The 24,474-nt window shown below is 55.4% G+C and overlaps 1 protein-coding gene across 1 annotated transcript in view; it reads left to right on the top strand.

Moving 5' to 3' along the window:
• The window catches only part of PKD1L1 (polycystin 1 like 1, transient receptor potential channel interacting), a 116,219-nt gene that overhangs the window by 6,468 nt on the left and 85,277 nt on the right, over positions 1 to 24,474 (top strand). Inside the window, 6 exon segments of the mRNA XM_040455029.1 lie at positions 651 to 774; positions 12,211 to 12,344; positions 19,045 to 19,133; positions 20,896 to 21,016; positions 21,550 to 21,761; positions 22,127 to 22,425. Of these exon segments, the coding sequence (XP_040310963.1) occupies positions 651 to 774; positions 12,211 to 12,344; positions 19,045 to 19,133; positions 20,896 to 21,016; positions 21,550 to 21,761; positions 22,127 to 22,425 (979 nt within the window).

Below are 24,474 nucleotides of genomic sequence, written 5' to 3'. Positions count from 1 at the left end.
GAGCAAGGAGCTTCCGGTGCCCCTGCAGCCTTCTCAGTCTTTCTCCCAGGATCCCCCTCCCCCAGCCTGGGAAGGAACTTCTGGTGTCCCCAGTTGACACCACTGTCTTCTCCAGTGACGTGCACACCCATAAACAACCCCAGGCCACACAGAAGGGCGGTCAAGTTTTCTAGGTAAAACACAAAATAAGACAACCTTTTGCAAAATCCTTTATATTAAACTAAAATGTCAACGTAAAGAATTAAGGGAACTGACCAATAGTGAAAAAAGAGAGACGCTTATTGTGGGAGGACCCAGGCAGCCCTGGGGGCCGCAGAGGAGTCGGGGGAACGTCTGGGGTGGCCCTAAGGGTCCTGTGTGGACTCCCAGTCAGTCCTTCTCTCCTCCCAAATGTGGTATCCGTGGTTGCAGTGTTTTCCCAGACTTATCTGCTGCCAGATGCCCTCTCCCCCTGCTGCCCGCCCTCCCAGGTGGGCAGGCGGACCCACAAGGACCCCCACCTACTCCAGGTGACTGGATGAGAGCAGCTTTGTGAGTTAGGGAAGCAAGCCTTTCTGATGGGGAGCATATTGCCAGTGGGTTTTCTGCTCTCCTGTGTTGGCCGTGTGTCCAGGAACGAGCATAATCTCCCCTACTTCCCTGTCTTCCAGGGGGCTCAGGAGGAAGCTGGCCGGCTGGCTGCTGTGGCCGGGGCCGTGACCCGGGGACACCGGAAAGGACCTGGGTCCCGAGGGCCCAGGAGGCCTCTAAAGGCATTTCTGATGACTCAGAGAGGTGAGCAGCCCTGGTCTTAGGGAATTTGATAAGCTGTGTTTTATGTTACTATTTTTAAAGATTTTATTTCTAAGTAATACCTACACCCAGCGTGGGGCTCACACTCGACCCTGAGATCAAGAGTTGCACACTCCACCGACAGCCAGCCCGGTGCCCCCACAGTCTGTATTTAAAGCATGCATTTGGGAATTTTCATAGGAATATTCTACTCTTACTTGAGCGTTGGGAAAGTGGGAACTTTTCGGGGAGTTGCTCAGAGAACTGTGCACAGAAATGAGCATTAGCCCGATTTGAACCCAGCCCGTGGCGGGGAGGACCCCCGTGACTTCAGCCTGCGTGCCTGGCCTGTGGCACTGCCGGTGCCGAACCTGCCACTTCTCCGTCTTTGTGCCACAAAAGGGCGTGAGCTCTGAAGGTCACTGCTGGACCGGTCATCGCCTGAAGGACGTGCATCTGCACTGGGGGCCCGGGCTAGCTCAGGTGCGGTGGGGCAGCACCAGGGTCTCAGGGTGTCTCTGCAGTAAAGCCCAAGGAAGCAGGAGGATTTGGGCTGCGGGGGCTGTCTTCACCCCTGCAAAGTGTCCTTCGCTCTTCCTGCAAACCCAGAATGCCCGTGGGGATCCCAGAACCACCTGCTGCCCGCATGGATGGAATGGAGCTCTTTTCTCACGTCCCTTGTGCGGAGTGCAGGGCAGAGCCCGGGGCAAGCCGGGCGTCACCAGGGCCACAGACTGTACTCCATCTTCCCTCTGCACGCTCCATATGCACCAGCACAGCTGGGTCATCGACTCTGCTGTCGACCGCCCGCTGGCCATGTGGCTTCCACACCCCTGCGCCCGACACAGGGTCAGTGAGGTGGCCCCCTCGGGTGCCCGGCCGCTGAGAGCGGAGTCAGGCAGCCCGCACCTGCATGTGCCCTCGTGTCCCTTCACTCCTCATGCCCAGCCCCTCTCCCGAAAATGCTTCCACTTTCATCGCTGTCCACCCCCCAGGGCCCTTTGAAGGCGAAAGGAATCTGTCCTTCGGTGGAGTTTGCACGAGCCCTGTGCCTGCTTAGCGCTGAGTCTGTCTGGGCAGGCACCACCCTTGTATCGAAGAAACCTGTGTGAACAGAGGCCCCACCGCCAACCAGGTGGCCGTGGTCCTGGCTGAAAATTTCTCTGTCTTGTGTCACATCAGTGCTGCCCCCAAACTGGCTGATTTTCGCTGTGACTTTGTTCCCCTGATGTTTTTATTGCCTTGTTTTTCTTTGATTCTAAATCGCTCCAGCCAGCTCCCAAGGCCTTGCTGCAGGCACTCTTGTCATGTGTGTCCCTGTGTCCCTCTGTGGGGTGATCTCTTTGTCCTTAGAAGGACGGGAAACATATTGAGGAGGGGGTGGTTGACCTCACCCCTTGGGGTCTCCGGAGTCACTGAAAGCAGACAACGGCTGGTCTGTTTGCAGAGAGGGAAGGGATTTATTGTGCCCTGTGCCCACCACACCACGGAGTTCGACTTAACATGTCTGTGTGCCTGCACGTGCGTGTGAGTGCATGTGCAAGCGTGGGGGGTGTGCTGGCATGTTTGTGTGAGTGCGTGCTTGTGTGTGCTTGCTGTGTGCCTGTGTGTATATGTTCGTGTGTCTGTTGTGTGCATGTGGGGTGTGTGTGTGTGTGTGTGTGTGTGTGTGTGTGAGTGAGACTGTGGCGTGTGTGCTTGACTTCTGACGCCTCCCCGCCCTGAGATCTTGCGCTTAGGACCCACGGTCCACTTCCAGGCAGAACGGTTACAGGCACGGCCCTGGCTCTGTACCTAACCAGACGCACTGGAACCTTCTGGGGATTTTGTGATGTGTCAGTTTTACTGAGGAGCTGGGCGTGGGGTGGAAATCCTCTTGAAGGACCTTGGCAAGGAGCATTCCCAGAGTTTAGACGGGTAGTTGGGGCAACCGAAAGAACAAACACGAGAAAAGAACAAGGCAAGGCGTGTAAATAGCTGTTCTGGCAATTTCCCCACAAGGACCCAGCCAGATGCAGATTCTTTTGCTCTCCTGCCCGGTGCTTCTGTTCGCATGAGGGTCTCCGTGGCTTTGGGTGTGTCCACGTTTCACTGGCTAGCACCCATCAGCAGAGGTGTCTCCCATACCAACTTCTGTGAGGCTGTGGCTGCGGAGGAGGACGTCCTGGGGGCTGAGTCACCCCAGTGCCCTGTGCCCCCTTTACCCTCAGGAAAAGGAGAGAGGCCAGGCAGATGGGGGTAGTGGTCCAGTCACAGCCAGAGCCAGCGCCGGGTCCCCAGCTCTGCCCCGGCCTGGCCGGCCCCGCCCCGCTCTGGAGAGGGAAGAGCTTCATTCCCGCTGCTGGGAACTGTTTGGCTCTCGCCGTCTTGTCCGCACAGCTCGGACGTGTGAGCCATGCCGTCTCGCCCAGGGGCACTCTCATGAACACACGTCCTCTGGGAAAGGGCCAGAACAGGGCCCACCCTGGCCAGGGAGGGTCTCGTATTTAAACTTTCCTCTCACCCCCCCCTCCCCGTTTTGTAGCGGAGAAGATTTTGACCTCTCCAGGCGCAATTGCTGTGCCACCTGCACACCCCCACACATCCCCGTGAGGCTCCCCTGCAGAGGGTGGACCGCATCAGGTGTGGTCTGCGGGCTCTTGGCAGCGGCCCCCCGCGTGGTGGGCAGGGCTCGCCCCAGGCCCCTGGTGTGGGAGGAGGCCCCCTGGGGCTTCCTGTTTGATCTGCTCCTGCCCTTGGCAGAGACCCCTCCAGTCTTGCGATACCATGAGATACGGTGCGCACGATGCCAAATGGTCGTTTCCTGTTTTCATTCTCTTGCTCGCCTGGCCCGCGTAAGACAGGTGTGGTTAGGGGTGGGAAGGTGTCCTTGGGATTACGCAGAAGCTGAGCAGGGGCCCTCAGCCGAGGATCACCGTCGTCAGAACCCAGCCTCACCCGGGTCCCCGAGGTCCCTGTCTGCTCCATAAAGTGTCCCTGTCTGCCCTCTAGCGGCAGCTTCTCGGGCACTGCATCAAGAGGCAGGTTTCGAGGTTTTGTAAAAGTGGGGTTTTGTCTTTGTAGAAGCCTGGTTTAAATTAAAGGATATACCCTCCCAACTCCACAGACACGCAGAGAAGTGAGGGACGACCACGAAGTCTGCATGTGTTTTCATGGGGAGGTGAGACCCAGCCCCAGGGAGTGGGGTTCACGCCTGCGGTGCAGACACAGGGCCCAGGCAGCCCTTGGGTGACATCCCCGAATGGCACCCCCTGTCTGGTCAGGGCCCCGGTCCCCACACCTCGGTTCAGGGCTATTTGACTCACCGCATGTGGATCTTCCTGGATGGCCGGCGGCCCCGTGGACCCAGGCACAGGTGCCCCTGGCCCCGAGGAGCTACAGCATGTAGGGGAGCAACCAGTGCCCCATACATACTGGTCCTGGACACCACTGTACCCAGGGGCCTGGGCCTCTGAGCTGTGTCCCAGGCTCTGCGGGCGTCCCCTCTGGGAACGCGGGAGGGCAACGTGAATTGTTGGCTCTGTTTGCACCACGTCGAGCCCAGTTGCCTGTCTTCCAGGGTCTCCCTGGTCTCACTGCAAAAAGCACCTGCGCTGGGGTGCCGGGGGGCTCAGTCAGTTAAGCCTCTGATGCCTGGTTTCAGCTCAGACCATGATCTCACGGTTTGTGAGTTTGAGCCCCACATTGGGCCCTGCACTGACAGTGCAGAGCCTGCTTGGGATGCTCTCTCTCCCCTTCTTTCTCTGCCCCTCCTCTGCTTGTACTCTCCGTCTCACAAAATAACTCAATAAACTAAAAAACAAAAAAAAGTGCCTGCACCCTCCCTCCCTGGTCCTCCGTGGGGATTACAGGGTAAGGACGTGCTGGCACCATGCTTTGTGACTGTCACACGGTGCACAGTCTCATAACTGCCAGTCTGGGCCCTTCCTTTCCACAGTGGTCAGGTCCACACAGGAGTGTGGGCTGGCAAGGGGAGGTGCAGCGGGAGGGGGGCAGGGGCCTGGCCTGCTCTGCTCTCTGCTCCCCCCACTGCTGACCGCCTGGAGGTGGTGGGGAGGGAGGGAGGGACCCTGTTTTAATAGTAAAATGAGGTGAAAATTCTGTTTCGACTCATGGTGTGAAAACAGGCCCCAAACTTGGAAAATGGTTGAAAAACCACAGAAGCAACTTTCCATCCATGTGAAGCCAACTGTGTGCTTCATTTATTTATGCAAGAAATCCGGGTGCAGATGGCAGAGTGGGCGCTGGATGGCCATACTTGGTGCCCACCCCCGTTTGTCCCACCCCGTCAGGTGCATCCGGACTGCCTGCTGCTGGTCCTCCCGTGGCGTCCAGCCCCCGAGAACGAGAGCGAGAGCCGAGGAGCACGGGGGTCCTCATCCCCCCTGCCTCCATGGAGCACCAGTCGGTAAGGGCCTGGGAAGGGGAGCCAAGTTCACCGCCCTGAGTTCATCCCTGCCTGTGCCTCGTGGAGGGACCGTCCTAGCTGGGTTTTCCGGGTGAGGAAGTAGAGAATAAGAGGCCGCTGGCTTGCCCCCAGCTTGCCGGCAGGTGACAGGTCTGGGCTTCGGGACACTGGACCCAGAGCTTCCTTACCCACCTCTCCTGGGATCCCCAAACTCAAGAGGGCATCACCGGGCATTCACCGGGGGGTGGGGCTCACTGAAACCAAATTATGGGGTTTCTGCTTCAGGCAGGTCTGGGTGGGGGGTGCCGTGGCTGGTCCAGGGGCTGCACGCTTGAGAACCACAGAGTCTGTGAGGCTCCCCCGACCTGGAGCCACGTGATGGGGGCGTCCAGGTTACTGGGGGATGTTTCACGGTCACAGCGCAGGACAGTATGTCCATTGTCTTTTAAAATAAAAATTTTAGGGACCCCTGGGTGGCTCAGTAAGCATCTGACTCTTGATTTCGGCTCAGATCGTGATCTTCTGGTTCGTGAGTTCGAGCCCCAAATCGGGCTGTGCGTGGAGCCTGCTTGGGATTCTCTCTCTCCCTCTGTCTGCCATTCCCCTGCTCTCTCTCTCTCTCTCTCTCTGTCTCTCTCTCAAAATAGGTAAATAAACATTTAAAATAAAAATCTTAAATGGTTGCCTGAAACTTAATTTCCGGTGTTACTGTAGGTGGAAGGGAAATGTTTGAGTTCTCGGCTCTGGGCCATGCACTCGGTTACATGTGAGGAACTTCACAGTCTAGCACACGAGCCGGATTTAATGGTGTGTGTTGGTGGCCAGGGCTCGGGCGTCGGTGTGGAAAACACCGCGAAACCCACTCTCCTGATTCTTACCTGACGATGGTGGAGAATGGATTTTGGTCATCTAACTCCTTCCTCCTTTGGTGATTTCTGTTTATGTAATTTTATGACCGTGTATCTTCAGGATGTTTCCGTGTGATTTTTCCAGTTCGGGGACGTTTTCAGTCGTTTAGGAGGTCAGATTTTTCTTCTGCTAACCTGACCACAGTACTTCCGGGAATCGATGGGTTTCAGAGAAACGGAAGTCACTTTATTCTCCGTGGTCGTTCACAGATGTGCTCGTGGACGTTCAGGCAGGGGACTGTGTCATCCCTGGGTTGGCATATTGGTCTGTGCGTGGTTTTGAAGAAGCCTCAGCAACGTGGTTGCAGGTTAATCTTGTTCAGTTTTTATGAGCCTGAGATATGAATCCACTGGACTCTTGACATTAAATAGGGGCGTTGACTCAAATTTAAATTGGATTCGATATCGAATCCGAAAGTTGGGGAAGGTTGAAGCCGGTGTTAGTGCCTGGCGATGCTGGGGACGGGCCAGCCCTGGTGGCCAGGCTCCAGAACCCACGGTTTGGCGTCCTGCCCCCCAGCTGTGAGTGTGGCTGATAGGGGCCGGAGGCTGGTGGTGAAGGAGCCAGGACGGAAACCAGCCCAGAGCACCGCCTCCTTTCCACCCACATTCCCGGCCCCGCTCTGGGGGCTGCTGAGCATAGTGCCCTCCAGGCTCTGTGCAAGGCCAGGGCTCAGTGGGAATGTTTTCAAAACATCTACACGGCTAGAGAAGATGGCATCATGCACGCCCTTGAACCCGGCGTCAGCTTCAGTGGTTTTCAACTGTGTGCAGTGCTTGGGTGAAACAACCAAATTCCGGGGCGCCAGCTGGCTCAGTCAGTGGAGCCTGCACCCTTGATAATGGGGTCATGAGTTCGAGCGCCACAATGGGTATGATGAAGTTTTGGGGTGATGATGGTGGGGGGTAGTCCGGAACTGACTGCCAAGAAAGAATTCTTGAAGACGTCTTTGGTGCATAAAGGTGATTTATTAAAGCACGGGGACAGGACCCGTGGGCAGGAGGAGCTGCACTGGAGTTGTGACGGGTAACTCATCACATACCCTCAGCTTGGGAGGGGGCGGGGATAGAGTAAGTCTCTTAGGAATTTTGGAAGCAAGGTTTCCAGGACCTTGAGGGGGTCGCTGTGGCCAGGGAAACGCCATTTATTACCATTTAGTAAAACCTCAGTCCTGAGACCCCTCGGGTGTATATCGGGGGCCCTAAGCCTGGAGCATGATGCCAGCGTGTGTCCTGGGACAGTTGAGATAAAGGAAGGAGACTTACAGGGTCCTCGAGGTGGGGTGATGTGAAGCTGAGATTCCCTTTTGTCCCCTGCAAAGCGTCATCATGGAGGCAGCTGAGCCCCTCGAGGAAGGTCACTGCGCCGGTTTCAAGGACTGGTGTAGGCAGTAAGGGGATTTGATGTTTCATTTGCCTCAGTTTCCCACGTCACCACGGCAAGCACTTAAACCCCCTTCCTGTGTTCTTGGGCGGCCAGGAGTGTCCGAGGAACATCACACAGTTCCATGGTGGGGGTGGGGGTGGGGGGCTGTCAGCCTGTGCTCTTCCCTCAGCCCGCCCCATGCTCCCTCATCATATCCCCTCTGAACAATTTTGACCTGAGATCTTCAGGGTTGCTGCAGGTGGAAGGTCTCGTCTTCTGTGGCTTCTTCCCGCTGAGTGGGGGTGTAGAGACATCCCCAGCCATACGGGTGAATATGGGTCAGCTGGGAAACATATAGGGGAGTTACAAAAGGCAGAGGCAGCTGAATCCAACGTGGGCAACGTGTGTGAACCTTCTTGAGTAGAGAGGATCATCTGCTCGCCCGAAGTCATTGCAGTGATGAGTCTTGGCACCAGGCAGGGAGACACAGGAGAAAACGGCAAAACGTAATTAGAACAACTAGAAAGATCAGCCCAAATAAGCTCTTTGGTAGCTGACGAACATCTTCTAGTCCAGGAGTTCGACCAATCACTGAAGGAAAGAGGGAATGTTTCAGAGCAAGTGGAGTGTCTGCGTCAGGCAGAAATCCAGAAACGTTTCTCTGGTCATCTGGAGCATACACACAGCATTTTGTTTGCACGAGAGTGTAAGTTCCACATCGTGCAGCGGTCAGCACATCTCGTGCCATTCTGGTTAGTAGAACGGTTTTATGTATTGGAGTTATTTTCGTATTTAATACCGTAATGTTATCTTGAGAGCCGTTTAAAGCCTCCACTGTGTAACAGGCAGTGCGTGGCCGTCCTATAAACTCTGCTTTGTTTAGTAAACACTCAGCTAATTAGTAAGAGGTATCTTTACAGCAACAAGAAAAACAGAGGTGAATGGTTAGAGCGCATTTCAAACCCAGTGTCTCCCGGTGCTGCCAGTGAGATTTTGAGATGTCAGGCTTGAAGCCTCCTCAGATGGGAGTGGGAGCACACAGCAGCAATCGGATTGGTCTTTCTGGCTTGTAACTCACGGGTCTATGGTGGTCCTTTTGAGTGGCCCATTGCAAGAAGGAATTTAGTAGAAATGGGGAATGGAGAATGATGAAGAAAGGTACAACCATCCTAAGAGAAGTTTGAGGTCTTCCGCAGGCTCACAGAAATAAGAAGGCACATTAGGGGCGCCTGGGAGGCTCAGTCGGTTAAGCGGCCGACTTCGGCTCAGGTCATGATCTCGCGGTCCGTGAGTTCGAGCCCTGCGTCGGGCTCTGTGCTGACAGCTTGGAGCCTGGAGCCTGCTTCGGATTCTGTGTCTCCCTCTCTGGCCCTCCCCTGTCTGTGCTCTGTCTCTCTCTGCCTTTCAAAAATGAATAAATGTCAAAAAAAAAATTTTTTTGAAAAGAAGGCATATTAGTTTGCTCATTGATTTCCTGTGAAGGGGGTACAGGTTTTATTTTAGGTACAGGAGCCCATGAAGAGTGCCCCTCTAACTTCACTGCATAATATGACCCAGCAGGGGCCCTTTTATTTTGGAGTTAAATCCCCTGTTGTATTAGACTTTGCATCCTTTGAGAAAACAAGGTCTTTGGGGTTGTATGGGGTGGGTTTCTAGGACCTGTCAGATCAGGTTTAGGGAGAATATGGTTGGCATGTTTAGAGATTTATGAATTCACGCAGCCTGAAGTGAATAATTTATTAAAGCACTGTAGTCTTTATCGGCTGATAGGTCTACAGTGAGAAAAGTCTTTTTACGTACAACTGTTAGGCGAATCCATCCCATTTCCCAGTTGTTTAAACGATTTCCCATGGGGTCCTGTTACCATCCCCACAGGATAACGAGAAGATTGTCCATACCTGTGCTATTGCGACAGTTTTTCTGATGTTTACCTCAAGTCGTCCAGTTTAGGCAAACAAACACTTAAAGACAATCGGAACTAGAATTTGACAGCCATAAGGGTGCGTTACGGAAACATGGTTTTTCTCTCTAAAAACCGTCATTTCCAGAGACGGCCAAATCAAGACCGATTCGTCTGTAGAACAAGTCCAGTTTTAACAAACTTGACCTAATTATTTACGTAAGTTCAGCAAGAACAGTGGTTGATCATATGGATGTCTTAAAGTTTGTTTTGCCGGAATCTTTTATACGGAATTCTCAAGATTGCACTCTTAGTAGCTTCTCCAGGCCAGAAGCCAAGCCAAGTACTTCCGTCAGACAGGCCTGCAATTCCTGTGGAATTGGGCAAATTCCTCTCCACGAGGTCCCCAAGACATCCTGCGTTTCCTGCACCTGCCAGGAAGTGACTTTCTTTGCTCACCTGGTGAGGCTGCTGGGAACTCCGTAAGCAAGGTATCAGGCCCACATTTCCCAGGGGCTTTATGGCTCCGTGTTTCATAAAGTCAACCTTAGCTCCTTAAAGCCGGATGGTCATATCTGAGTCTATGCAGGTCAGTCCCAAATAGAACATTCCAGTCAAAGTCTTGGTAAAATAGCCAGTATTTCCAGTGGTGTCCTGTTACGAGGAAAACAGATTTTTATTGAACTTATGCAAACAATTGTAATTGCCATGAAAGAAAGAACACTCCCTGAAACTGTTTGAATTTTAGAGGGTTTAGGTAGAGAGAAAAGTTAAACTGCTTCCGTTTACGGTCCAATACACCCAAATAGCCGTAGTTCCTCTGCAATAAGAGGTTAAAAGCGCAAACGTATGTTCGGTTATCAGAGCGTCAGCAACTCCATCCCATGTGGAAAAGACCCAGGTGTCCAATGAGTTCAGTCCCATTTATCATGCAAAACCTTAAAGTTTCAGGTTACCAAAGACTCCGAAAGCCATCTTAACAGTTACCCATGAAAACTTTGAGACAGACAAAATTAACCATCACCTTAAGTCATCTTTTTGCTAAGAAATTGCAACAGAGATAACACGAGCTTATTTGACTTTAGTAAACCTGGGTAGAATCGAAGTTTCGTATTTAATGCCGATAACTCTAAACACAGGTCTATCTTAATTAAACCGGCAAACTTAAATTAGTTCACACAAATGTGTTTCACCTGTGTCCACTTAAAAGTCAGTCAGGTTTTCCCCACTGTCAGTTTTTACTGGGACGCCAGTGGGGGAATCTGAAGTGGGTGGTCCAAGAGGGTGCTCTTTGCTCCTTGACCTTGAGGGTGGGAGGAGCCGGCAGTGGCTGAGGCACTGAGGATGGTACTGGAACCATCCGCACCCCAGGTCGTGTCGCACCCCAGGTCGTGCCGGAGCAGGAGGGAAAGGCAGAAGAGGCGAGATGCCACCAAGCAGGTAGAGAAAGAGCGTTCCAGGTTCTTGAACCTTGTCGGCCGGGACAGAGGAGCAGACATCATGTCCCTCTCACTCTCTTTTCCATCAAGAAGGCAGATGTTTATTCGGCTTCCTGCCTCTCCTCCCAGTCACCAGTTGCTACTGGAATTTTTGGTAGCCCTGTGAGAGCCAGGCTTCAGCCTTGCAGGAGAATTTAAATGCACCATTTAGAAAGCCGTGGCCACCCTCCTCTCCTACCTGCTTCACATCATAGACAGACTGCAGCCTGGGTCAGAACGTCCAGGGGCAGGGACCCGCCCTACATCCGGGTTTTGCAAACTACAGGTTCATGGGCAGGGAATTCAATACAGTAGAAGGGAATCAGCAAGAGGAAAAAAGTGTGTGCACATGGCAGAGATTAAGCACTTAAAAGGAAATGCCACCAGGGTGCCTGAGTGGCTCAGTTAGTTAAGCGTCTGGCTCTTTTTTTTTTTTTTTTAATGTATGCGTTTTTATTTTTGAGAGAGCATGTGAGCAGGGGAGGGGCACAGAGAGAGGGAGAGAGAGAGAATCCAAAGTAGGCTCCGTGCTGTCAGTGCAGAGCTTGACGTGGGGCTCAAACTCACGACCGTGAGATCATGACCTGAGCTGAAATCAAGAGTGGGACGCTTAACCAACTGAGGCCCCCTGCCAAGAGCCCCAAGACTATTTCTGGAGGAAGCTGGAACAGCAGTTAGATTAGGGGTGAAGCCCTGGTTTGGTGACTTGGCCTAAGGGGGTCCGTTTGGAACCCTGGCTCTAACATGTGTTCTGTCTGCTCTCGGCATATGGAGGCAGGTGGAGGGTGGACACAGACCTGGCTGGGAACTGGCAGCTGGGCGGGGCTGGGAGTGGGGAGCTGACAGGTGGGATCAGGGAGCAGGGAGCTGGGAGCTGGGCAGGGCTGGGAGCAGGGAGCTGGGAGCAGGGAGCTGGGCAGGGTTGGGCACGCCCAGAGCCCTCAGGTGGGAGCATCCTGGCTTGTAAATTCGGGGGCATCTTCTTGGTCTTCATGTTTACCCAGCAAATCCCTGCCCAGTCCCATGACTGTGGTTCCTCCCATTTTGTGCCCATCTCCCTGATTCGGGAGCCCTTGACCTCATCCTCTCTGCCCTGAGCCCTGGAGGAGAGAGGGAGGGCCCTCAGGGTCGGGTCGTGAGCAGGAGCTCTGGCCTTGGACTTGCCTGACGTAGCCTGTGTTTGTTTACCTCTGAGACGCTGTGGCAGGTGAGGATGAAAAGGAAGAAACACCGAATACACACAGCCGCCCTCACAGGCAGAGCCCACGGGCACAGGACTCCTGACCCACCTGGAGAGCAGGGGGCATTAACCCGTGTGTGAGGTCAGGTCTCCTCATCGAACACTGCAGTCCCCACACCTCGTTTGTTCTTTTCCCCAGAGGTCCACGCTAATCCTGCGCCTTTTATGAACACCGACGAGTCCAGCCGTCCTCCGGGTGCGCGGACACGGGCGGAAGGAGACCCGGGACTGGAGGAACCACCCTCGCTGGTGTCGCTGGTGTCGTGGGACAAGGTATTGGCGTCTGGGGAGCTCGGGTTTGCTCCCTGAGCAACACGCGTGTCCAGTGCAGCCCTGGAAAGCCTCCCGGGTGTGGTAGGAGCCGGGCAGATGTGGTTTCAGCCCCGTGTGCCACGTCCAGGGAGCGGGGTTCACTTGCAGATCTGGAATCCTGTCGTGAGAAGCCGGGATGCGTTCCGGAGACAGAAGTGGGGACGGGCTGCACCCCAGGGGGCTCCCAGGGGGCTCCCAGGGAGCCGAAACCCTATTTGGGGGCCCCGGGGGAGCTCTTTGAAGGCCTCTACTGGTAAGACTAGACTACCTGGACGTCTGAGCAGGTGCTTCTGTGTCTGGCTATCAGAACGGCCCACAGCAGTCGGGGTGGAGAGGACGGGACAGACGGTGTCAGTGGCGTGAGGAGGTGGGGAGTGTCGTAGGAGAAGCTGGGGCACAGCAAGCAGCGTGGGGTGCGGCGGGCCCTGAGAACGAGGCTACCTGTGCCCGATGCAGTCCGGCTAAGAGTGAGCTCTGACTGCTGCCGGCCCAGAGCTCTGCCTTTGTCCTGACGGGAAGGAGCCCCTTCTGCAGAAGCTCCCAGAACCTCCCCGCCCCTTGGCAGAGATTATCCTGCAGCTGTTTCTGGTACTCCCCATGTGGGTCCCCAGAACTCCTCTTTGGGGTTCCCAGTAACCCCCATGGGGTCCCCAGTACTCCTCATAGAGGTCTGCATGCAGTATTCTATACGGGGTCCCTAGTACTCCCCACGTGGTCCCTCGTACTTGTCATGGGGTTTCCAGTATTCCCCAGGAGGTCCCCTGTCCTGTACACAGTACCTCTAAGGGCATTTGTATCTGAAAATTAACCTCTGTCAGCCCATTCTGTTCCCGTTGGGAGCTCTTCCAGGCTCAGCTGCCACTTTGTGAAAGTTCACAGGGATCGTTTCAGGTTAATCCGGAAGGATGTCTGCAACGGGGAACTTGTAATGATCTGAGAGCAGGGTTCGGGAGAAGTTCGTTGGGGTGCATTCCCAGACACAAGTGGACCCTGGTACCGTGGGTTTGTTGTGGACCTGGTGTGGGTGCCCCACCCACACCTGCTCTGGTGACCCACACGCTCAGCCGGCCCTGGGGGGTGTCCCCAAGGCCTTGGACCTCCTGCCCGTTTCCAGGCTCTCCTTGATCTTGAGCCCACCCACCCCTCCTCCCCCAGCCCCCATGGCCCTGCTCCCTGGATCCCCGGGCAACCCAGCCTCGAGCAATGGCCAACTGGGGCTGCAGACTGGGGTCCTGGACAGTTTGATGATTAGGCGGTTCTGTGGTGTGGTGTTGTGTGAAGTTGAGACTCCAGACTGAGTTTGTAAAATGTTCTGGTGCAGGGGGAGCCGAGGGAGAACGGATAGGTCTTGCCCACTTCAAGTCGTTACAGAGAGTGTTTCCAGTCGGTGGAGCTGGTCACACCACATTAAAAGTTGTGTGCCATACTGTGACTTGTAGGAAATGCACATCTGGGCATCCGGATGACCTGAATAGATCTCTCATGTGTATGTGGTCTTCGTCCCCAAACCCCAGGACTTTGCAGTGATAGAGGGCGGGAGCGTGTCTTTTGTTACGTTAATGGAGACTTTAGACCCCTCCCCAGGGCTGGGGGGGTGCGGGTTGATTGCTGGGGCAACCAACCCTGTGATTCCAGGGTTGAAACTCCAGTCCCCCCACCCCACCCCCAACCTCTGGCTCCATAAAAACCCGAGGGGACGGGGTCCGGAGAACTTCCGGGTTGGTGAGCACGTGGAGATAGGGGGCAACAGGCCCTGGGGAGGTGGTCAAGCCCCATGCCCCCTCCTACACCTCACCTCCTGCAGCTTTTCCACTTTTCACCATATCCTTTACTGGTGAACGGGACTATACGGGTCTCCCTGAGTTCTGTGAGCCGCTCTAACCAATTAAAAGAACCAAGAACCAAAGGAGGAGGCCCGTTGGAACCTCCGGGTGATAGCCTGGGGCTGTGGCTGGCACCTGAAGTTGCAGGGGTGGGGGGCCTGGCAGACTGAACCCATCACCCGTGTGTGGGGTCTGACGCCGTCTCTGGTAGAAGGCGTCAGAAGAGAGCTGAATTCTTGCTGGTATCTGAGAATTGCTTGGTGTTGGGGGTGACTTTGGAATTGGGTCTGGGACCCGTCAAAGATCATAGTTCATAGGTTAAATGTTACGTGAAACATTAATAAGCAAATGTAGTTTTCTAGAACAAACACAAATGAGTAATACTGTTTCTTACCCCAAGTGAATGTTAAGGTTGTAAAACCCACTGCTGTAGTTCAGACGGCAGATTGGGGGTGATTTCGGTGAATAGATGTTGAGTTGAGAGTGATGAGACAGGACACACTGGGTGGGTGAGCCGGGTCCTTACTGCGACCTGACTCCTGGGAGACCTGGGAGTCTTTACCGAGTGGGGGAAGGCATATTCCCTCCAGCCTTCATGTCTTCAGGACAGAACCCTGAGGGCTGGCTTAGCGCTTTCTGTTTTCAGAGCGTCTTGTTGTCTGGAATAAAATGTGGGTACCCCTGATCAGAATTACGTTTTCGCTATTGCAGAATAAGACATTCGGGGCCCTTAGTAATGCTTGCGCATGGTTAGTACTGTGTCCCACAGCCGCAGGCCCTGTGACTCAGGTGTGGCTGGGTCCTGGGGGTCACAGCAGGAGCGTGGCCACCGGCCCTCCCAGTGTGGTGCTGGTAGGTGCTGGTACCGTCCTGCTGGCTGGCCCCACCAGCCTGGTTATCTGCCGTTCCTTGGCTTTCTCGAGTTTGCCGTTAGCACAACTGTTCCAACAGATTCTGCCCGACTGCCCACACTGTATTCCTAGTCAGAAGACTCTTCCTGTCCGGGGGAGAGCACAGCCTGTAAGTTACTACTCAGGCCGCATGCTTTGGAGAGAGAAGGTTTCTAGACATTTCAAGCTGTTCAGAGGCAAACAATGTTTAAAGCTGCACTTGCTGAATTATTTTGTGGTCCATGGGCATAATTTGATGGGTGCTGTAAATGTAAAATGCGCACAAATGTAGGTCGAACCTTGTGAATGTTCTTTCACACCTTTGCAGCTACTACACTCACTTTTCTGAGGCGCTCCTTGGGAACTCTTTCACAGCCTGACACCCTTCCCTGAAGAGGTGCCCTGTGGTGACTTTGCCCCAGAACAAAGCGCTGCATTTTCACCATAAGCTTCCTCCCCAAATTCCAGCCTTTATTCAGTTACTCATTTACATACCTTTAGCAAGTTTGTCTAAGTTTTTGACGAAGTTTCTAGAATACCACTTCCCAAACTTCATTAAATGGGGCTGCATTTTCCTGCGTCCACTCTATTATTCATTCTTTCTGCAGAAGTGTCAGCTGCTTACGGAAGACCCACAGGAAAAGAAAAAGTGGGATTCTCCTGAATTCTGTCTCTGTGGGTGTGCTGGGAAGCTGGCACTCCCCAGGTCAGGAGCCAGGGGACCCTCGGCACTCGCTTCCCTTATGGTCCTAACACTGCCGCCGATGCTTGTGGCGTCTGTGGGGCCTGGCCTTTCCCCACCCGGGCCTGTGGGATGCAGGGTACCCTATGGTCCCACTCATTCTGAGCTCTGTCTCTGTTGCAAACGTGAGCATCCTTACTGTATCCCAGAAGGTAACAAACACAGGTTCTGCCTGGGTACTGACTCGGAAACAGGCACATATCCCACATCTATTCTGTGCCCACTGGTTCCGAGAATGAAAACGACAGGGCCCTGCACTCCAGGAACTCCCGCCTAGGAAAGCACAGAGCATGATGTAAATGCTGGGCTGCTGGGCTGCGGAAGCCTTGGCCGCATCCCTGGGGCCCAGGGGCCTGGTGGGGAAGGCTGGGCGCCTTCTCAGGGGCTGCGATGCTGCATAGGGTCAGGTCACGGGAGAAGTTGGAAAAGGCTTTATGTGCAAGAAGCAATGTGATGTTTCAGAGGCCCTGCGGGTAGCTGACCAACGATTGGAGTGTACGTGTGGTGGGCGAGGGGCAGAGGTGGAGGCAGGAAGGGAAACGGGAGGAAGTCGTCACGGGCTGAATTTAGGTTATGGTCCAACTTAGATTTAATAGGAACTGTATAATCCCCAGAATGGATCGTGATTTCCACTGTGTTCACGTAAGGCCTAAGCTCTTCCCCCCTTCCCCCTTTATGATTATTATTATTTTTTACCATCAACACCATTTTAAGGTGTGCAGTTAAGTGGCACTTAGAACATTCACGAGGTTGTGCACTGTGTCGCTGCTCTCTTGTTCCGGGACATTTTCATCGTCCCCCAAAGGAAATGCCCCGTGAACATCTCTCCCCAGCCCCTCCCCCGGCAACAACTAATCCTCTGTCTGCCTCCATGGACTAGTTTATTCTGGAAATTTTGCATAAATAGGGAGAGTTGGAAAAGAAACCCTTGGCAGTAAGCTTGTGTTGTTACAAACTAGCTCAGCTGAAGGTAGAATTTGTGGGACCTGCAGGCAGGAGGCTAATGGAGGCCCAGGAGCTGGTGGCCGTCCCTGCCCCTGTCCTGTTCCCTCTGGCTGCTCCCAGCTCATGGCACCTTCCAGACTCAGGGAGGGGGCTGCCTTAGCCTGAGGGGTCGCATCCCCAGGAAAGGGCAGGGCCCGCCCCCGGTCAGCAAGACTGGCAGGTGGCAGTGGGGGTGCAGAGAGGCCGGGTGCTGGGCATCTGTCAGCCTTGGCCTTGGCCCTCGACACCTTGCTGTGATTTCCTCTGGGGAGCTGAGGTCTGGTACTCAGAGCAGGTGGAGAGTGTGCGTGGACAGTTCGGTGAGGGCCTCCCGAGAGGGGAGGAGCTGGGTTATTAATTGGCTGAAACCACTTGTGCTAAACGTGATGTCAAGAATAATTGAAGCTTGGGCACTCAGTGTGAGGATGGTGGCTGCCTTTTATACGTACGCCGAGTGGCACACTGTCGGGGCCGGGGCTCTGAGTGTGGGCCGGTGAGGTGGCAAGCCCTGGAAAGGTCTGACGGCCATCCCCCCGTCCGGCTCCTCCCTGCCCTTTGGCGCAGGAGTCGTGGGTTTTGTCACAGGAGGCCGCGGCCGCCGGCAGAGCGGAGGCCAGCGACCCATCTTGGCGCAGTTGGCCCCAGGTGCCCGGCCGTGCCCACCCAGGCCCCGAGTTTGCCAAGCCCTTGGCATTGCCTTTCCTTCTTTCTCCTGCTTGGTCCTGCTTTGGCTCCCATAGCCCCTCCTGCCCCATCCTAGCTCCTGGCTCCTACCGGTGTCCCTAACCGAGCCCCCTCCCCGCCTCCCTGACCACCACCCTAGCAAGGCCGCCACGTTGGAGCCAAGCTCCTGCATGGGCTTCCCAGGGCCACCGACACAAATCACAAACCTGGTGGCCTAATGCAACAGAAGCTTGTTCTGTCTAATCGGTTTTCCAGGGCTGAAATCCACCTGCTGGCAGGGCCACACCCCCGGGGGCTGGGGGCAGGGCTGTGCCTTTTCCTGGTGCTGGCCAGCATTCTCACTGGTGTGGACACACACCCCAGAGAAGAGCCTCTGGCTTGATTTTCAGCAATCTCAGCAATCCTCAGACCCAGGAGGGTCGGGATTCCTTCCAGGCGACAAAGATCTGTAAGCAGCTCCAGCTGGGAGTTCGAATCTCTGAGCCTCTCCTTTCCTCCCCCTCGCATCATCCAGTGCAGTTAGAAGCTGTCAGCCAGTCTCATTATAGACGGTCTGCGACTTACGATGGCTCATCTTGGGATTTTCCACTTTACCGTGGTATGGAAACAATACGTGTTCCATAGAAACTGTACTTGGAATTTTCCCGTGCTGGTGACACTCGCTAGGACCTGAGCGTCTCCCAGGCAGCCACGTGGTCACAAGGGTCAGCAACCGAGGCCCTGACCACCCTTCTGCTCCCACACAGCCTCTCGGCTTCTCACCTTCAGGTCCGCATTCAACCAGTTACATGAGACATTCTGCAGCTTATTATAAAACAGGCTTTGTGAGAAGAGCGTTTTACCCGCCTGTAGGCTCGTGTAGGTGTTCCGAGCACGTTTAAGGTGGGCCAGGCTCAGCCATCATGTCCGGGACGGTGGGTGTGTTGAATGCATTTTCCACTTAACGGTCTTTCTAACTTATGATGGCTTCATCTGGATGCAACCCCCTCGTACGTCAAGGGAGATCTGTGCTGGTCAATTTGACAAAAATGTCCTATGGTGCCCACCTCTTGTAGGGATTCCACAGGGGCAGACAGTGGCACCACCCTGCCCACTCGTGTCTCTACAGTCCATCCGATGTCTGGATCTAGAGTCAAGTCAGAAGATGTCCCTTGGGATTCTTGCCTCCCACGGCCTTTTTCAATATGGTAGCCAGGCTAACACTTCCATACCATTGGTCAGATTATGCCACACTGGTGCCCAAACCTGCATCTCATTCAGAATGACATGCAAATTCCCATCCAACCTCCCTGCCTCCCACGTCACCCCCTGCTCTCCTGGCACCCGCCACGCAGCCATGGCCAGCTGGCCCCCCAGGTCCCCAAGAACGTGGGCTCCGCAGGAACAGGGGACTAGCCTGCTTTGTTCTCTGCCGGTTTCTCTACAGCCCAGCACGGCAGGGGCCGACCGCTAGTCTGTGAATGGAATAGTGTTACTTTCCCTAATTTACCGAGTTTTTGTAAGCAGCTCTCAAATGATTGTTATCTTCCCCCTCGCAGAACATTCTGGAAACAACTGGTGAAGCGCCATTAAGTGTGGTCAGCGGGAGAACAGGGGCTGCTTCAGATCCAGGCGACAGTGCCAACAGGTATGTCAGGGAGCCCTGGCTGAGCTCTGTTCTTCTGTACAGCATGGGGCCTTCCAAGGACCCGCCCGGGCCGGGGTGACGTAGGGGGTGCCGCCTGGGTTGCGGGAGACCGTGGACAGCATGCAGAACACCAACCGTGATGGAGGAAAGAGGGCCTCTTCTTGCCGGTTGAGAGAAATAGATCAGGCGCCATGACTAACCTCCCCCAGCACGTTGGGAGCCATCCACGGGGGCACTGTGAAGACTGGGAACACCTCGGGCCTTGCCAGGGTCAAGGGCACTAGACCCTGTAGTGGGTGCGAAACACGCACACTTTAAAGCAGTAGCATTAGATGGGCCTTGAGCACGTGATGTGAAGCGGAATGAGCCAGTAACAGGGATAGATGTCATGGGCGTCCACTTGCATGAGGTCCCTAGGGCAGTCAGGTTCATAGAGAAGACAGATAGGGGAGGTGGGGGAGACCCAGGCCAGGGTTGGACCTGGCAGCCGTCAGGGTGGCAGTGAGGCCCACGGGACCTGAAACTCCCTGGGCATTCCTGCAGTGAGTATTTCTCCCTTCCCATGAGGGCACGGGTGCAGTCCTCAGAGGTTTCACACACGGACAGTAAACGTGGGTTACGTGGGTTGGGCTGAAGTCCAGACAGGAGGCAGTGGAATATCACGTGGGCCAGGACCTTTGCCAGTGGGCCAGGTGAGCCGGGAGCCGCTCTTTCCTGCCCAGGGTTGAGAGCACAAGAGCCAGAAGCAACCTTCCCCTGCCCGAAGAGAAGGTGCCCAGCCCTGTACCTAATGGCGGATGGCTCTGAGTGCCCTGGGCCTGAGCAGGGGATGGCGTCTGAATTCCCTGTACCTGAGGGGGGAATAGCATCTCAGTTCCCTATATGTGAGCGGGGGGGGGCTCTGAGTGCCCCCTGCCTCTGGGGGGAATAGCGTCTGTGTCCTCTATACCTGAGGGGGACACAGTTCTGAGTGCCCTGTACCTGAGGGAGGACAGAGTCTGAGTTCTTTGTACCTGAGTGGGGGATGGCGTCTGTGTTCCCTGTACCTGAGGGGGGACCGCATCTGAATGCCCTGGGCGTGAAGGGGGGTAGAGTGCTGAGTGCCCTGGGCCTGAGGCAGGGTCAGCTCTGGGTGTCCTGTACCTGAGGTGAGGCAGCTCTGAGTGCCCTGGGCCTGAGGGAAGACAGCCCTGAGTGCTCTGTACCTGAGAGGCCTGGGCACAGTTCCCCTGTGCGGCTCACCGGGCCAGGTATATGGGGTTGTGACAGGGAACGTGATGGGGTCCCCCTAAGAGGGCCTCATCCTTGCTGGCTGTGGGTCACGGCCCTCGCATCCCTTTCCCGGAACCTGTGAATGGGCCAAACGCAGTGGGCAGTCGTCCTACACGGGAGTAGCCACTGTGACCTCACGGTGAATGCCGCGGAGGCCTTGTTCTGCCTCAGGGCAGCCCACTTCCCCTGGACGGCAGAGCCCCTGTAGACAGTGACCTGCCTTCCGGGTCAGCCATCTGAAGCGGGGTCCCATCTGGGCACAGATTTTAGTCTGTGGCCTTAAATATGCTTCTCGTCAGTGAAACTCATCCCCGGAACACTGGTTCGGCCTCTACCTGCAGGGCACCCTGGTGTCACCCGAACCACCAAGGAGCAGGTGTGGGTCACAGAGGGGCCCCCCGGGAGAGCCGGGGAGAAAGTCGTGTTCAGATGGGCCCCATGAGCGAGGAAGCGTGGCCGTCCTCACTGTCCCTTTTCCCTTTGTGTCCAGAAACAACCGGGAACCTTCCGTTACAATCTCCAGCTCCTGGAGCAGCCGTGGCCCGCGCCCCTGTCGCCAACGGATGTGTGTGGCTGGGAAAGTGAGCAGTGCCTTCTGTGGTCTTCCCCAGGTGGGTGTGTGCCCGACACGGCAGACTGTCTCCAGAAACCTGCTGGTGGGGTCAGGCGGCCCTGGGGCCTTTGGGCGAGCCGTGTGTCCAACTTCTGGGCCTTCAGACCCCGCTCAGGCAGTTGGAAAGCACAACCCGATTGGATCCTCAATAAGGAAAATGTACAGCGCGTTTTTGCTGTCAGCCAGAGCGCCATCGCTCAGCTGTCCGCTTCCCCGCAAATTGGTAGTAGCTCAGCCGGGGAGCAGCGTGGACTCGGGGTGATACGGGTTCCCCAGGCTCCTGGTGGAACGTGCTGGAGGGTGTCCCGGGCGCTGTCTTGGCCGGGGTGCTGGCAAGCGTGAATCCTGTCCCCCTCCACGTGTGCGGCGCATGGGGCCGGCCTGCGCCAGCCCAGCCGAGTCAGGGAGCCCTCGGCCTCACCGGGGCGCTCTATTTGCCGGCTTTTCGACGTGGCGGAAACCCGGAAACCGGTCCTGACTCCAGACTAGGCCACGTCATCACCCTTCACTCCTTAACCTCTTAAATCCCAGTGCACCCGCCCTGTGGTGGGCTCCTGCAGTGTGACGGTGGGGACCCCCTCCTGCACCACGGGACGGCAGCGCTCTGCAGAGGACATGGCCCCGGACCTGCTTCCAGGGACTGACGTCACGTCGGCCGCTGTCGCGATGGGGGCCCCGGTCGGGGCGCGTGCATCCACTGAAACCAGTGCCCCGATTTCACATTCTCCCACCTTGCCCAGAAGGTAGGGGAAGGGTGGCGCGGAGGCCACCGATTCGGGAGCCACACCCAGCAAGCCGGCAACTCACTGTCTTCCTGTCCACCTAGCGGTGATTGTAGTTGTGGCCAGCGCCTTGAGCCTCAGCGCCCTGGACCACACAGGTGGCCACCGTTGTTCCCACTGCCCCGGCACCCCCCACCCCAGCACTTCTCACCAGGTCGGTGATGCGGTGCTGCTGGCCCCAGGACCCCACTTTAGGAACCAGTGAAAGTCAGCCCTGCCCTCGGGTCCCATAGCGCTTGCTTCTGGGCAGGCTGCTCCCCTCCTGTCTCCGTCCCTCCCGGTTGACCATCATGCTCTCTGAAGCCATCCTTCCTGTCCCCACACAGCTGCCTCGGCCACGATGGCTTGGTGTCCTGGCCTCGTCCCAAGCAGCTCTGTCCCCTCGCTCAGTGTCTCCCTGGGGCCATCTCCGTGCAAGGTCCTGCCGACGCAGTTGATCCCGCCGTTCATTGCTTCCCAGAAGCTGACCCTTGGGCCCCTCCGAGTCTGGGGTTTCGGGTCCAGGTGGCTTTCGATGCGAGTCTGTGTCTGCTCCTGGATTTCGGGGACGGCTGTGGAGTTCAAGTGAGGATCCGCGACGTGTCCGAGGGAACGGTGGTCACCGCCTTCCACCAGTTTGGGAAAGGTGGGTGGTCTGGCGTCCGTTTAGAGCACGGGCAGCAGGTGCAGACTCGGTGACACCCCACGGGTAGCCCCGGCCACACTGGGCCGGAGGAGACCCCGCTCCTCCCGGGGCTCCCGCACCTTCCGTGTCTTGGTAACACAGGCTCGGGGGCTGCACCGAGCCCGCCCCCAAGCACTTTCCCTTGCTGTGTCCTGCCGGCCCCGCTGCTACCCTTCCCCACGTAGGGGAGGCGGGACGGGTCTGTCCTGCTCGCACACCTGGGGAGCCACGTGACCCTCCCCAGGGAAAGCTCTGAGCCACCATGTGAACTGCTGACACTGTCCTTCAGGTGGGTGCACGCGCACATGATGCTGCTCGCTTCATCGTTTGTACTAAAGTGTCGAACACCTTGCATGTAGGCAAAGTGACAAAAAACCTCTTTCTCCGGACACGTGGCGCTGGGACCGTGCTGCCTGGAGAAGGACCGAGTCCCCAGCAGCGGTGTGGGGGGCGAGGTGGGTGGGAATTCTGACCTTTTCCTGCTCGCCAGCAGCGTGCAGCTTCCCGCTTTCTGTTTATCTTTTAAAATTATCTTTTGAACTTGGGACTTCCTCATAGTTCAAGCCCCCACCTTACAGAGGCATGTGTGGTGATGGGTGTCCCCCCTCAGGGACCCCTGCTCTCTATCCCTTAGGCCTCTGGTGCCCGTACATGACCCTCTCTCCTCCTGAACACAGATGAGGGCGGCACTCGGAGCCCTGCTCCCCGCTGGCACACACGCCCGGCCACATCTTGGAGCTCCTCCCGCGTCCCCATAGGATGGGCTTCCCTGCCCTGCCACGTGCAGGGTGCACATTAATGTGCCCGAGTCTATTTAACCATGCTTTTTATCTGTACACATCGAGAGTTCTTCTAATCTTTCAATATCACAGACAACACCGCAGTGACTAATCACACGTGGGTGCCATTTTGCCACTTCAAAGAAAAGAGGGATTTTGCCTCAAATGCTAAGTGCGTTTGTAATTTTTTTTTTTTTTTTTATTTATTTTTTGAGAGAGGGTAAGTAGGGGGAGGGGCAGAGAGAGGGGGGACAGGGGATCCAAAGCAGGCTGAGCTGACAGGCTGAGAGCAGTGAGCCCGATGTGAGGCTCGAACTCACAAACGGTGAGACTGTGACCTGAGCCAGAGTCAGATGCTCAACTGACTGAGCTGCCCAGGCGCGCCGGGTGCATTTGTAACTTGACGGTTGTTACTAAACTGCTCGCAACAAGGGTTGGCTGGTTTCTAGTCCCCAGAGCAGCTCTCACTAGTTATTAGGTCCGACCGTGAGAAAGGGCCAGCATCTGCCGTATTGTACCCAGAATAGCACTTTTGTGGCTCAACTCCCCATGGTGTTCGTATGAGCACTTTCGGTAATTACGAAGATTAGCCCTTTGTAGGTGATATAAGCTGCAACAGTTCTTTTTCTCAGTGTGTCGTTTGTGTTCAGGCTTTGCTTAGAGTTGTTTTTGCTTTTCATGCAGAAATTTTAATTTCTATCAAGTATACTCTATCTTTTCTTTTATGGTCTCTGAGTTTTAGCTCATAGAGAGGACACCCATCAGGTGTTATCTTCAGGTTGGTTGTCGTCGGGTGTGGAGAAGTTGCTGGTATTCGCTATTAACGTTGCACCGTTCTATCGCTCTGAGTGGCCACAAATCCTTAACCGTGAAGCGTATTCTTCAGTGTTTGTCAGTCATGTAAACATTATTTACAAGTAGTGATATGCCAACCCCGTACCCCCGGCCTGACACCTGTCCTTCCCTGTCCTACATAATCACCTTGGCTGGGGCTTCCTGAACAGGGGGCCTGAAGGGAGAGGATGGCGGCATCTTTGTCGCGAGATGCTTTTAGTGTCGTTTGTTAAATGGGTGCCAGACTTGGGACCGATGTAACTTATCAAATGTTAAGGAAGCTTTCATCTTTGCTCTTTTATCGAGGACTTTAAAATTTTTTTTAATTTCAAATTCCAGCTAGGAATTGAATACCCGTGTTATGTTAGTTTCAGGTGTACAGTATAGTGATTCAGCA

The sequence above is a fragment of the Herpailurus yagouaroundi genome, unplaced genomic scaffold, assembly GCF_014898765.1.
Source record: "Herpailurus yagouaroundi ecotype Mexico unplaced genomic scaffold, PumYag 214, whole genome shotgun sequence".
Classification (NCBI taxonomy): Eukaryota; Metazoa; Chordata; class Mammalia; order Carnivora; family Felidae; genus Herpailurus; species Herpailurus yagouaroundi.
Note: the sequence above shows the minus strand (reverse complement) of the source record. Positions and strands in the feature narration are given on the sequence as shown.